Source organism: Oncorhynchus masou, chromosome 15 (assembly GCF_036934945.1).
Source record: "Oncorhynchus masou masou isolate Uvic2021 chromosome 15, UVic_Omas_1.1, whole genome shotgun sequence".
Taxonomy (NCBI): Eukaryota; Metazoa; Chordata; class Actinopteri; order Salmoniformes; family Salmonidae; genus Oncorhynchus; species Oncorhynchus masou.
In genome coordinates this window covers 45,704,589-45,718,434 of record NC_088226.1, presented here as the reverse complement: position 1 = coordinate 45,718,434, position 13,846 = coordinate 45,704,589, and the positions used below count along the sequence as shown (strand labels likewise).

General features: G+C 43.1%; 1 protein-coding gene across 2 annotated transcripts in view; it reads right to left on the bottom strand.

Moving 5' to 3' along the window:
• Positions 1–13,846, bottom strand: part of lnx1 (ligand of numb-protein X 1) — an 86,271-nt gene that overhangs the window by 15,683 nt on the left and 56,742 nt on the right. For both annotated transcript variants that reach the window (XM_064989404.1, XM_064989405.1), the window contains 3 exons: positions 9,780–10,181; positions 7,938–8,072; positions 262–439 (listed from right to left, as the gene is read on the bottom strand). In XM_064989404.1, coding sequence (XP_064845476.1) covers positions 262–439; positions 7,938–8,072; positions 9,780–10,181 — 715 coding nt within the window. The remainder of the gene's footprint in view (positions 1–261; positions 440–7,937; positions 8,073–9,779; positions 10,182–13,846) is intronic.

Here is a 13,846-nt window from a genome sequence, read left to right as displayed (position 1 = left end):
ACTGAAATCGTGATGACCAGCAGGGACTGCATGGAACAGAGAAACTAAACTATCATGCCAATATTGGAGCAATTCAAGGAAAAATGGAGAAAAAAAACCTCCCTTTCCGGAATATTGTATTTTAATCTACCGTATGACTGAGTGAGAGTGTATGAGTGTGTATTGTGCGAGTGTGTGGGGGACTCTGTGGGTGTGTGTGGGACTGTTTTGAGTGTGAGACTGTGTGCGTTGTACAGTAGAAGGTTTGTCACCAGGCTGTACCTTTGCGGATGGTTCCCTCCTGTCCCACTACTCCGTTGGAGTCCACATTAGTGACGTAGACCGGGAGATCCCAGCCACGGGAGGACATTCCCCCTGCCACCGTCATCCCCAGGGAGTGATGGGGCTCCTTGGACAGCGTCACCGTCTTCTCATAACACGCCGGCTTCTCACATGAGTCCTGTAGAGGGGAGTGGTGCAACGTGAGAAATGTGTTGAATGGTTACACTGTAATAGATGTTAATTCACTATATAGTGTTTATTTTGTCGTTTGTTTCTGCCGATTGGGTTTTCTTGTGTTCTAAGCGTTGAAGTTTAGTGTGTAAGACTAAGTACAGTGTGTGATGTTCAGGATTATTTAGAATAGTTGTGGTTTGTGGAAGTGAGAGAGTGTATGTACAGATGTCGGATCTTAATTTGACACATGAAGAAGGAAAATAATACAGATTTAAAAAACACAACCAGGGGCAGTTGAAAGCGCTGTTCTTTTATTGTATTATTATAATAATGTTTTAAGGGTATAGATCAGCTTTAATATTGCAGATTTTAAAGTGGCCTTTTATTGTCCCCAGCGCAAGGTGCACCTGTGTAATTATCATGCCATTTAATCAGCTTCTTTGATATGTCACACCTGTCAGGGGGATGGATTATCTTGTCAAAGGAGAAATGCTCACTAACAGGAAGGTAAACACATTTGTGCACAACATTTGAGAGAAATAAGCTTTTTGTGCATATGGAACATTTCTGGGATTTTGTATTTCAACTCATGAACATGGGACCAATACTTTACATGTTGCGTTTATATTTTTTGTTCAGCATAGATTGTGGCTTCTATCAATGTAATTATCTGCCTCATTTCCAAATGCCATATATCTGTTTTGGTAAATATATATATATTATTTTAAATATATATTTTCCCCTAACCCGACCACCCCTCCCCTAATTGGAGTAAACTAAAGGACAGCAATACTTAGGCTTCTACTTCCAGCTTATACATACTATATACATTTTACAGACACAGTATATTATACATTAGTTATCTTTTGTTTGTTTTTACTCCCCTCTCATCTATCTTTGAGGACCATCCAGTTTTGATTTCTAGCTGCCATATATTTTCCACTCTGCTGTTTCACAAAAGTTCCGAACCTTTCTATTCTCATAGTTAATTCATATTGTAAATTAAAGATACAATTTTTTCCTAAGAGTATTATATCATTGATCGTTTGACTATGACTTTTCTAATCAGCCAGCAGTGCTATTTGCGGAGTTAGCTCTAAGTAAATGTTGCAATTTTTCAGCCATTCCTGAATCTGCAACCAAGAACAAGCTACAGCGTATATACGCAGCACCAAAACGAGTGATCTAATGACTCTGTCTCTTCGCAGTGACATCTGCAGAGCTAGGATGAGTGTATCCCCTATATATATAACATTATATTGTTTGCAAAAATGTTGTATCATAATTTAAATTGAGAAACTTGAAGTTTTGAATCCGGCGTCTAAAAGCTCACTAACAGGACTGTAAACAAATCATTTTGTGAAATTATTTGGAGAGAAATAAGCTTTTCGGATGTATGGAAAATTACAGGGATCTTTTAGTTTAGCGAATGAAACATGGGACCAACACTTTACACTTTACTTTTTGTTGTGTTTATATGTTTGATCAGTATACATAGCCTAACTATACAATGTGGGCGGGCATCCACACTGGAGGAACATCTATTGTTTTACAGTAGGCCTGTAAATCAGCTGATGGTCCACAGGTTAGCCAACAGAATGTATTGGAATATATGCCACGTTCCTAGTTCCGAATAGCACGTGAAAGCAGCATTAATCAAATAACAAGGGGCCTATTGCAACCATCGATGGCACTAGATTATCGCCAGCTGATGTCTCATTAACTTCTTTGATATAGGGGGCGCTCTTTTAATTTTTGGATAAAAAAACGTTCCCGTTTTAAACAAAATATTTTGTCACGAAAAGATGCTTGACTATGCATATAATTGACAGCTTTGGAAAGAAAACACTCTGATGTTTCCAAAACTGCAAAGACATTATCTGTGAGTGCCACAGAACTGATGCTACAGGCGAAACCAAGATGAAATTTCAAACAGGAAATGGCCCAGATTTTGAGGGCGCTGTGTTCCAATGTCTCCTTATATGGCTGTGAATGCGCCAGGAATGAGCCTACACTTTCTGTCGTTTCCCCAAGGTGTCTGCAGCATTGTGACGTATTTGTACGCATATCATTGGAAGATTGACCATAAGAGACTACATTTACCAGGTGCCCGCTTGGTGTCCTCCGCCGAAATTATTGTGTAATCTCCAGCTGCGTGCATTTTGCCATTTGCTTCAGAGGAGAAAGTCAACTGCCACGAATGATTTATCATCGAATAGATATGTGAAAAACACCTTGAGGATTGATTCTAGACAACGTTTGCCATGTTTCTGTCGATATTATGGAGTATTATTATGTAATGACTGAATTTTCATTTTTTTTTCTTAGCCAAACGTGATGTACAAAACAGAGCATTTTCTCCTACACAAATAATCTTTTTGGAAAAACTGAACATTTGCTATCTAACTGAGAGTCTCCTCATTGAAAACATCCGAAGTTCTTCAAAGGTAAATGATTTTATTTGAATGCTTTTCTTGTTTTTGTGAAAATGTTGCCTGCTGAATGCTAGGCTTAATGTTATGCTATCTATCAATACTCTTACACAAATGCTTGTGTAGCTATGGTTGAAAAGCATATTTTGAAAATCTGAGATGACAGTGTTGTTAACAAAAGGCTAAGCTTGTGAGTGAATATATTTCTTTCATTTCATTTGCCATTTTCATGAATAGTTAACGTTGCGTTATGCTAATGAGCTTGAGGCTATGATTACGCTCCCGGATACGGGATTGCTCGACGCAAGAAGTTATACCATCAATCGTGCTAAATTCACCTGCACAGCTGAACTCAATTGTAACCATTATTGCTCACCTCATTACCGCTCACTAAAAGATGACGTTGGTGTTACCTCCTTAGTCCTGCTTGCAACCAAAGTCTTTCAAGATATGTTCGGCCTCTGGGTCGTCTTATCATCGGAACAACTTTTTGAACCAATTAAGAGCGATTTATCTATTTGACAAGCATTCTATACAATAGAAATCAAGTATTTCCTCATTTACCACGGCAAATCTGTCAGGATTTGGCCAGGGTTGTTCCGGTTTTGGTCACTAGATGCCCCCATTGTGCTTTTTGACCCTTTTGTTTTCCCTTGTTCCCAGTTATTATTTGCACCTGTGCCTCGTTTCCCTTGATTGTATTGTATTCCTGGGACAACCACGAGCTTCCCCTTCAAGCCTTGGTAGACTCTGGAGCCGCAGGTAACTTCATGGATGGTGTCTGGGCGAAGGAGAATGGCGTTCCCTCTGAACCTCTAAGTGACCCCATGAGGGTTACTACATTGGATGGAAGCCCTTTGGGATCTGGACTTGTCACTCGTGTCACTACCCCCTTGCGACTTTCAGTTTCCCAACACCAGGAAGTGATGAACTTTCATCTGATCTCCTGTTCCGAGTTCCCTCTCGTCATTGGATACCCCTGGCTTCACAGCCATAACCCTCACATCGACTGGTCTGTGGGCACTATCAAGCAGTGGGGTCCTACGTGCCAAGCCACTTGTATATCTTCCCGAGTTCCCCGAGTCCTCCGCCCGAGTCTCTAGAATCCATCAACCTGTCCCGAGTTCCCGAGTGTTACCATGACCTCAAACCGGTATTTAGCAAACAGAGGGCCACCATGCTACCACCCCATAGACCGTACGATTGCCCCATCGACCTGTTTCCGGGCACCTGCCCCCCCAGGGTTCGGATCTTTTCCCTATCTCCTCCCGAACGAGCTGCTATGGATACCTACATCAAGGACGCTCTGGCAGCAGGCTTCATGCGTCCATCCACCTCTCCGGCGGGAGCAAGGTTTTTCTTTGTGGCCAAAGAAGACTGTGGATTATGTCCTTGCATCGACTACCCGGGACTCAATGCCATAACCGTCCGTAACCGCTACCCGCTACCCCTTATGACCAGAGCCTTTGAGCTGCTCCAGGGAGCAGTTGTCTTCACTAAGCTTGACCTGCGGAATGCATACCATCTTGTGCGGATCAGACCCGGTGACGAGTGGAAGACCGCTTTCAACACGCCTACTGGTCACTACGAATACTTGGTGATGCCCTTCGGCCTGACCAACGCCCCGGCTGTGTTCCAAGTGCTCATAAACGATGTGCTTAGGGATATGCTTAACATAGTCGTGTTTGTTTACTTGGATGACATCCTCATCTTTTCGAGCTCCCTTCAAGAACACACAAAGCATGTCAGTTTGGCTATGCCCCTCCATTGTTCCCGGACCAGGAGGCAGAATTCAGAGTGCCTTCAGCCTTGAAGTTCGTCAGACGCTGTCGGCTTATGTGGAGGAAGACCCGTCTTAATCTTCTGCGTTCCTCACAGCGGTACCAACAACAAGCCAACAGACGTCGCCGTCCCAGGCCTACCCTGCGCCCCGGCCAGAGAGTCTGGCTCTCCACAAAAAACTTACCGCTACGGGTGGAGTCTCGCAAGCTGTCCCAGAAATACATCGGTCCCTTTAAGGTTGCCAGGAGAGTGAATCCCGTTTCATATCGCCAACACTTACCCAGATCCCTTACGATTAATCCCACGTTTCACATTTCCTTATTAAAATCTGTTGTTTTTTCTCCAGTTGTCCCGGCAGGCAGACCTCCCCCTCCGCCCCGTGTCATCGAAGGCCAGCCGGCTTATACCGTCCATCGGATACTGGATTCCCGCCGGGTGCAGCGGTCCTGGCAGTATCTGGTGGACTGGGGAAGGCTACGGGTTCCTAGGGGGGATTCTGTCAGGATTTGGCCAGGGTTGTTCCGGTTTTGGTCACTAGATGCCCCCATTGTGCTTTTTGACCCTTTTGTTTTCCCTTGTTCCCAGATATTATTTGCACCTGTGCCTCGTTTCCCTTGATTGTATTTAAACCCTTAGTTTTCCTCAGTTCTTTGCTCTGTGTTTGTATGCTAGCACCCAGCCCCAGCCATGCTGTGAACTTGAGGTACTCTGGTTTTGTTCTTGTTTATTTTTGATTATTCTTTTGAGGTTTGTTTTTCCCCTGCTGTTTTTACCACTTTGTGGATTTTCCTTGTGTCTTGGGAGGATATACATTTTTTCTCTTGGAATTACTTTTGACGTTGTGGATTTATATTTTTGCCTGAAGATTTTTTCTTTATTAAATCACTGTCTCTAGTACTGCTGTGTCTGCCTCATCTTCTGGGTTCTGCTGACTATTAGTGGCTCAGTTTACTAAGTGACTATTTCTCACACCAGAGACCTGAGTTTGTAACCGGGTCCTGACAAAATCTACTGTGGCAATTTACCTAACACTTTGTATGAATGTAAACTGGTGTTTTGATAGGCTACAGTAGAATATAGTTTAGGTATAGCAGCCTACTGTATGGCTGCATTTTGGATCCACTTGACACTTGTCTATCTTGTGTTATTAAGATACATAAAATGAGGGTTGTTGATCTGTATGGTTGCATTTTAGGTACATTTTTGTACATTTGAATGTTGCATAAACAGGACATATAGGCCTACTGTAGCAGTAGGACATTTTATTAATATTCTGTCTGGTGCTTTTAGCGTTTTGTGTACGCGAGTGTGATTGGATGATTTTGATAGCTGGCACTGGTCCAAATGACTTGACTGTTCCGGCATAGAAAGAAAGAGAGGTTTTCAGCGAAGGTGTCAATCACGAGGCTCATTAGAATTTCCCGATTCGCAGGACATTTTTTCCGCGACAAAACAGTGGAAAAAAATGAAGATCCGACATCTGTACTGTACAAAGTGTGTATGTGAGTGTATGTGTGTGAATCAGGGAGAGTAGAGGAGTGCAAGTAAAACATGGACACATTGGGGTTGATGTGATGTGGCCTGTGCTGCTTCTCTAATGTGCTGCACGCACACATTTCTGACCCTCAAGTCACATGCCATGACTACCCCAGGACACTACTCTAACCACAGCTGTCACAAGCACTAACCAGTACTGCACACGGTGGTGTATGCGTGTGCAAGGCATGCATGATGTAAGAGTGTGTGTGAGCGCGGGCGAGTGTGTGCGTGTTTCTGTAGCTGTAATTGTATATCTCTGTGAATGCGCCTGTGTTCAAATTAAAGGGGTGTACGGCCCTGTTTTTCTTCCAGTAAAACTAGGATTGCTGACGGTCCTAGAGCGCCTACAACAGACACACACACACATCCAGTAGGAGCCAACTTCATTACTGTGTTTCAATATTAAAACACAATATAAAGGCCTGGTGAGATTTGGTCTAAATATGATCTATAGTCCTGCTGGAGGTGACTTGGCTTATCTCAGAACAATAATACATTGTTATTGTTGCTACCTGCTATCGCTGCAGGGTTCTTTTTATTACAGCCTCATTCTCTCTCTACTAGGTTTTGATGCCACGGTCTTTATCTGAGGAACACAGTAAGATTCCGCCGTCACACATTCTCCACTTTTAACAGTGTGTCTGTGAGAATTACAACTTCAAACCTTAGAAAGTGAGGTGTGAGAGCTGTGAAGTTAATCATTATTAGAATAAGGGAAGTTGTCAGCTCCAATAACGGAGCTGGAGAAAATCCTGTTTTAGCGTGTCAGTGGAGGGGGTGTGAATCCTGTAGGTTGGTGGTGATGCTTTCTTCAGGGATAATACGCTGAGAGAGAGAGAGGGAGAGAGAGGAAGCAAACAAGAGAAGGAATCGAGAAAGCCAGAGAGACTGTGTGTAGAGAGAGAGAGAGAGAGAGAGAGAGAGAGAGAGAGAGAGAGAGAGAGAGAGAGAGAGAGAGAGAGAGAGAGAGAGAGAGAGAGAGAGAGAGGTGGCTGCTCCGGACGTGCGTAATGGCTCTCTGAGAGGTGCGGAACACTCTGACACAACTCAGGATGACACACTCCTCTTTAATGGAAGAATAATAAGGCTCAGGATCATTTTCACATAAAATTAAATATTTAGCATGAGAAGAAGAGGCAGGAAAACAAAGTATTTTTGTTGTGTGTGTGTGTCAAATCAAATCAAATGTTATTTGTCACACACATGGTTAGCAGATGTTAATGCGAGTGTAGCGGAATGTGCATGTGTGTGTGTATAAGGGCTCTATGCAATCTGTGTTGCTGAAGCGTTACAGATTGCGTAATAGAGATGTAAAGGTCATTTCTGATTGAGCCGACATCTGCAGCGTTTACAGTGAACGGCAGTCTCTGCTAAAACGGGGACATTGCCTTTAAATTGAAATTGCGGTGTATGAATAGATGATCTATGTTTATTTATTTATTTTATTTTATCTTTATTTAACCAGGCAAGTCAGTTAAGAACAGATTCTTATTTTCAATGATGGCCTAGGAACAGTGGGTTAACTGCCTGTTCAGGGGCAGAATGACAGATTTGTACCTTGTCAGCTCGGGGGTTTGAACATGCAACCTTCCGGTTATTAGTCCAACGCTCTAACCACTAGGCTACCCTGCCGCCCCGGTATGTAAACGTGTGTGTCCAACCTGAAGAAAAGCTCCTCAATCAAAGCAGTGTCTGACGTATCTGTGTTTGTGTGTGTGTTTGCTCGTACATACGTCATGCATTGCTCACCAGTAGCGTGTGTTCCATGTCCACTGGAGAGTATGGTGGGGGGCCTTCCATGCCCCATGGAGCCTCCTGCAGGATGTCAGGGTTAGGCAGACAGATCTGACGAGATACAATGAAGTGGACCCGCTCCTCACTTGCCTACAGGAGACAACCAGATGGACAACCAAGCTCAGACCCAGACAGACACACAGAGCAATGCAAACTCAAGAAGAATGTCATGGTTAAGCTCTCATAAATACTCACTGAACACAGCTTCCAGTTGATCCAGACAAGTCCTTAAAAACAACTTTCACTGCCACGTAACTAGACCCAGACACAGAAAACACACTGCTACTGTGTCTAGAACCTAAAAGGGTTCTTTGGCTGTCCCCATAGGAGATCCATTTGAAGAACCCTTTTTGGGGTTCCATGTACAACCCTTTCCACAGAGGGTTCTACATGGAACCCAAATTGGTTCTACCTGGAACCAAAAATGTTTTTACCTGAAACAAAAATGGTGCTCCTATGGTGACAGCAAAGAACCCTTTCTCTAAGAGTGCATAGCTGTTCAAACAGGCCCATCTTGCTCTTCCCAGATGCTGTGTTGGGGGTAGAGTATGAGCTATTTCCTGTTGACATTCTCTACCCTCTCCTACCACCCCCTGAAGAGAGCTCTAGGGAAAGAATCCCCCACAGAGAGCTTGGCCAGGCAGTAAAATATATCAAACACTTTATTACCCCCGTAGGTTCATCCACATAATAAACAGATGCTCTGTTACAAATCACTCTCACTCACTCACTCACTCACACACACACACACACACACACACACACACTTCACCCTTTACTTTGTTCAGGAAGCAGCCTGGCTATGACTCTAACACCTCCCAGGAGTGGGTAGTCTACAGTATATGTGAGTACATTTGTTCAGGTTGGTATGTGTGTGACACTCTTATCCTCCCATTAGAACCCCATCCTGCTGAGACAGAGCTGCTCCATAGATCATAGATTAGTAGTCAGGTCATTTTCTCTTCGGTCTCTAAGAACACTGCAGTCTTTCTGCAGCCCTCCTTCTCTCACTACCCCTTTTCCAACTTTAAACTCCTCATTTTTCTTACTCGTCTGTGTTGTCTCCCCTCTCTACAGCCTTTTCCTCCAGCTTCTTTCACTCAGTCTCTTTATTACTCTGAGTTGTCCACCCACTCACACAATGACTCACTCACTCCCTCATTCACTCCCTCATTCACTCGTATGAACTTGCACACACACACGTGCGCATATTACACATTCAAGCGCACACACACGCAGCAGCTCAGCCTTCAGAGTTGCTCTTTTGAGAGTGCCTGTGTTCTCTGTGGAGCAGAGCTGACTCCTAAATTACCCAGTCCAGCTTGTAATTGCCTTAATTGGACTCATTTAATTGGTTTCCCGCCAGTTCTTAATATCTGACAGAAACAGCCTGATGTGAGCAGCCATGTTGAGTCCTCAGAGACCCTCAAGAGCCAGCCAGTCTCCTCAGATAAGAACCCAGAGAGCACAACTACATCCCACAGTCAACAAGAAACACACCACCGCAATTACCCAGCATCCACCAGGAAGCAGTGCCTCAGCCAAGCAGCCAAGCAGCCGAGCAGCGCCCAGTCGAACACAGACACACCACAATTAACTACAATTAACCGCAATGGACAGGGTCAAAGCCAGCCAACAGAGTGCAATTTACCAGAACCACACTCCGCTAATAGTGATACTATACCAGGAACCCAGAGCATACCAAGCACACTACCAGACACACACCATTACCAAGAATTGTAAACGACAACCAACCAATGCTCCCTTACCCCTGACCCCTGACCCCTGCAGACTGACCTGGATGAGCAAAGCGGCATGTTCAGGCGCTCCGTAGCGCAGGTCATGTCCGTTGATGGCGAGGACGCGGTCGTTGACGCTGAGCTGCCCGTCGTGTGCCGCCAGGCCGCCCTCCAGCAGGTGGAAGATGAAGACACCATGTCCCTCTGGTCGTCTCACCAGCTTGATGCCCAGCTGCTCCTCTGGGGTGCTCTTAGCCAGGACCACATGGATACTGTCATCTCTCAGGGGATGGCCGTGGGAGAGGCCGTGAGGCAGGTAGCCACCGGCCGCATCGTGGGGGTGTGAACGGTAGCGGTGACGCTGCTCTCTCAGCACTGTGAGTCGCAGCAGCTGGCAGGGCTGTTTGAGGGTGGCCAGGGCGTAGCAGTGGGGAACATTGCTGATGTCTATGCCGTTCACCTGAAGATGAGCGGGCGAGATATGTAAAGTTGGAGTTAAATCTCAGGTTATATTGAAGAGTTTATGTCCAAAAACGTTATATCCACAAATTGTTCACATTTGTGTTTTTTTTAATCAGAAATGATTGCTTATGGGTATGTTCATGGCTATGTAAAATATTGCTGTTCTCAGATTTTTCTATTCATAGATTTTAGAAATGTTTTGCAATGCGCTGTTTAGCTGGAATGGAGTATTTGTGTCCTGTATATTTGAGTTTGTCTCACTACAGATCTCATATTACTATATATATGTTTATTTCTTTTAATTTAAAATTTTACCCCTTTCCCCCCCAATTTCGTGGTATCCAATTGTTTTTCAGTAGCTACTATCTTGTCTCATCACTACAACTCCCGTACGGGCTCGGGAGAGACGAAGGTTGAAAATTGAAAGTCATGCGTCCTCCGATACACAACCCAACCAAGTCGCACTGCTTCTTAACACAGCGCGCATCCAACCCGGAACCAATGTGTCAGAGGAAACACCGTGCACCTGGCAACCTTGGTTAGTGTGCACTGCGCCCGGCCCGCCACAGGGGTCGCTGGTGCGCGATGAGACAAGGATATCCCTACCGGCCAAGCCCTCCCTAAGCCGGACAATGCTAGGCCAGTTGTGCGTCGCCCCACGAACCTCCCTGCCAGATCTGCCATTCAGCCAGACTCTTCCAGATCTGCCAGTCAGCCAGACTCTTCCAGATCTGCCAGTCAGCCAGACTCTTCCAGATCTGCCAGTCAGCCAGACTCTTCCAGATCTGCCAGTCAGCCAGAGTCTTCCAGATCTGCCAGTCAGCCAGACTCTTCCAGATCTTCCAGTCAGCCAGACTCTTCCAGATCTGCCAGTCAACCAGACTCTTCCAGATCTGCCAGTCAACCAGACTCTTCCAGATCTGCCAGTCAACCAGACTCTTCCAGATCTGCCAGTCAGCTAGACTCTTCCAGATCTGCCAGTCAGCCAGACTCTTCCAGATCTGCCAGTCAGCCAGACTCTTCCAGATCTGCCAGTCAGCCACACTCTTCCAGATCTGCCAGTCAGCCAGACTCTTCCAGATCTGCCAGTCAACCAGACTCTTCCAGATCTGCCAGTCAACCAGACTCTTCCAGATCTGCTAGTCAACCAGACTCTTCCAGATCTGCTAGTCAACCAGACTCTTCCAGATCTGCTAGTCAACCAGACTCTTCCAGATCCGCCAGTCAGCCAGGATCTGCCAGAACTGCTAGCCAGCCAGGATCTGCCGGATTCAACTGCCTGGCTGGGCTTCCTCTCAGTGCTGGGCTGCCCCTCAGTCCCGAGCTGCCCCTCAGTCCTGAGCTTCCCCTCAGTCCCGAGCTGCTTCAGTCCCGAGCTACTCCTCAGTTCAGTGGGGTTCTGGGTGAGGAATATTAGGCCATGGTTGGCGGCGAGGGTGGATTATCCCAGGACGCGAAGGGGAGGAACTATGACATTTATGGAGTGGGGTCCACGTCCCGAGCCGGAACCGCCACCATGGACAGACGCCCACCCGGACCCTCCCTATGGTTTTGAGGTGCGTCTGGGAGTCCACACCTTAGGGGGGGGGGGTTCTGTCACGCCTTGGTCTTAGTATTTTGTGTTTTAGATAATTAGTTGGTCAGGCCAGGGTGTGACATGGGTTTATGTTATTGTGTTGTCGTATTGGGTTTTTGTAGGCATTGGGATTGTGGTTGATTAGGGGTGTGTTTAGTTTAGGTTTGGCTGCCTGAGGCGGTTCTCAATCAGAGTCAGGTGATTCTTGTTGTCTCTGATGGGGAACCGTATTTAGGTAGCCTGGGTTTCACTGTGTATTTTGTGGGTGATTGTTCCTGTCTCTGTGTAGTTTCACCAGATAGGCTGTAATTAGGTTTCACGTTCCGTTTTGTTGTTTTGAATTTTGTATCAGTTATTTCATGTACCGTGATTCATTCATTAAAAACATGAGTAACCACCACGCTGCATTTCGGTCCGACTCTCTTTCGACAAACGAAGAACGCCGTTAAACTCCCGGTCGAGGCCGGTTACGACAGAGCCTGGGCGCAAACCCAGGGTCTCTGGTGGCATCATATTACTATATTGCATACTTAAAAAATATATATATAATACTATTGATGTCACAAATGTATAATTTGTACACTTATTTATAAAGATAGTAGTTATTTGTTACATTTGACTATGTAAAACCTAGCTGTACTACGTATTTATAAACAATGTAGTTATTTGTTACATTTGACTATGTAAAACCTAGCTGTACTACGTATTTATAAAGATAGTAGTTATTTGTTACATTTGACTATGTAAAACCTAGCTGTACTACGTATTTATAAAGATAGTAGTTATTTGTTACATTTGACTATGTAAAACCTAGCTGTACTACATTTGACTATTTATAACATTTATAAAGAATGTAGTTATTTGTTACATTACTACTTATTTATAAAGAATGCTGTAAAACCTAGCTGTACTACGTATTTATAAACAATGTAGTTATTTGCTATATTTGACTATGTAAAACGTATTTATAAACAATGTAGTTATTTCTTACATTTGACTATGTAAAACCTAGCTGTACTACGTATTTATAAAGAATGTAGTTATTTGTTACATTTGACTATGTAAAACCTAGCTGTACTACGTATTTATAAACAATGTAGTTATTTTTACATTTGACTATGTAAAACCTAGCTGTACTACTTATTTATAAAGAATGTAGTTATTGTTACATTTGACTATGTAAAACCTAGCTGTACTACGTATTTATAAACAATGTAGTTATTTGTTACATTTGACTATGTAAAACCTAGCTGTACTACGTATTTATAAACAATGTAGTTATTTGTTACATTTGACTATGTAAAACCTTGTTACATTTATAAAGATGTAGTTATGTACGTATTTAAAAGATAGTAGTTATTTGTTACATTTGACTATGTAAAACCTATTTATAAACAATGTAGTTATTTGTTACATTTATTTGTTACACTTTTTAGTTATTTGTTACATTTGTAAAACCTAGCTGTACTACGTATTTATAAAGATAGTAGTTATTTGTTACATTTGACTATTAAAACATTTGACTATGTAAAACCTAGCTGTTATTTGTTATTTGTTATTTGACTATAAAAAGCTGTACTATGTATTTATTTAGTTATTTGTTATTTGACTATGTAAAACCTAGCTGTACTACGTATTTATAAAGATAGTAGTTATTTGTTACATTTGACTATGTAAAACCTAGCTGTACTACGTATTTATAAACAATGTAGTTATTTGTTACATTTGACTATGTAAAACCTAGCTGTACTACGTATTTATAAACAATGTAGTTATTTGTTATTTGACTATGTAAAATTTACGTATTTAAAAATGTAGTTATTTGTTACATTTGACTATGTAAAACCTAGCTGTACTACAATGTAGTTATTTATAAAGATAGTAGTTATTTGTTACATTTGACTATGTAAAAAAACCTAGCTGTAAAACTACGTATTTATAAAGATGTAGTTATTTGTTACATTTGACTATGTAAAACCTAGCTGTACTACGTATTTATAAAAATGTAGTTATTTGTTACATTTGACTATGTAAAACTTATTTATAAAGATAGTAGTTATTTGTTACATTTGACTATGTAAAACCTA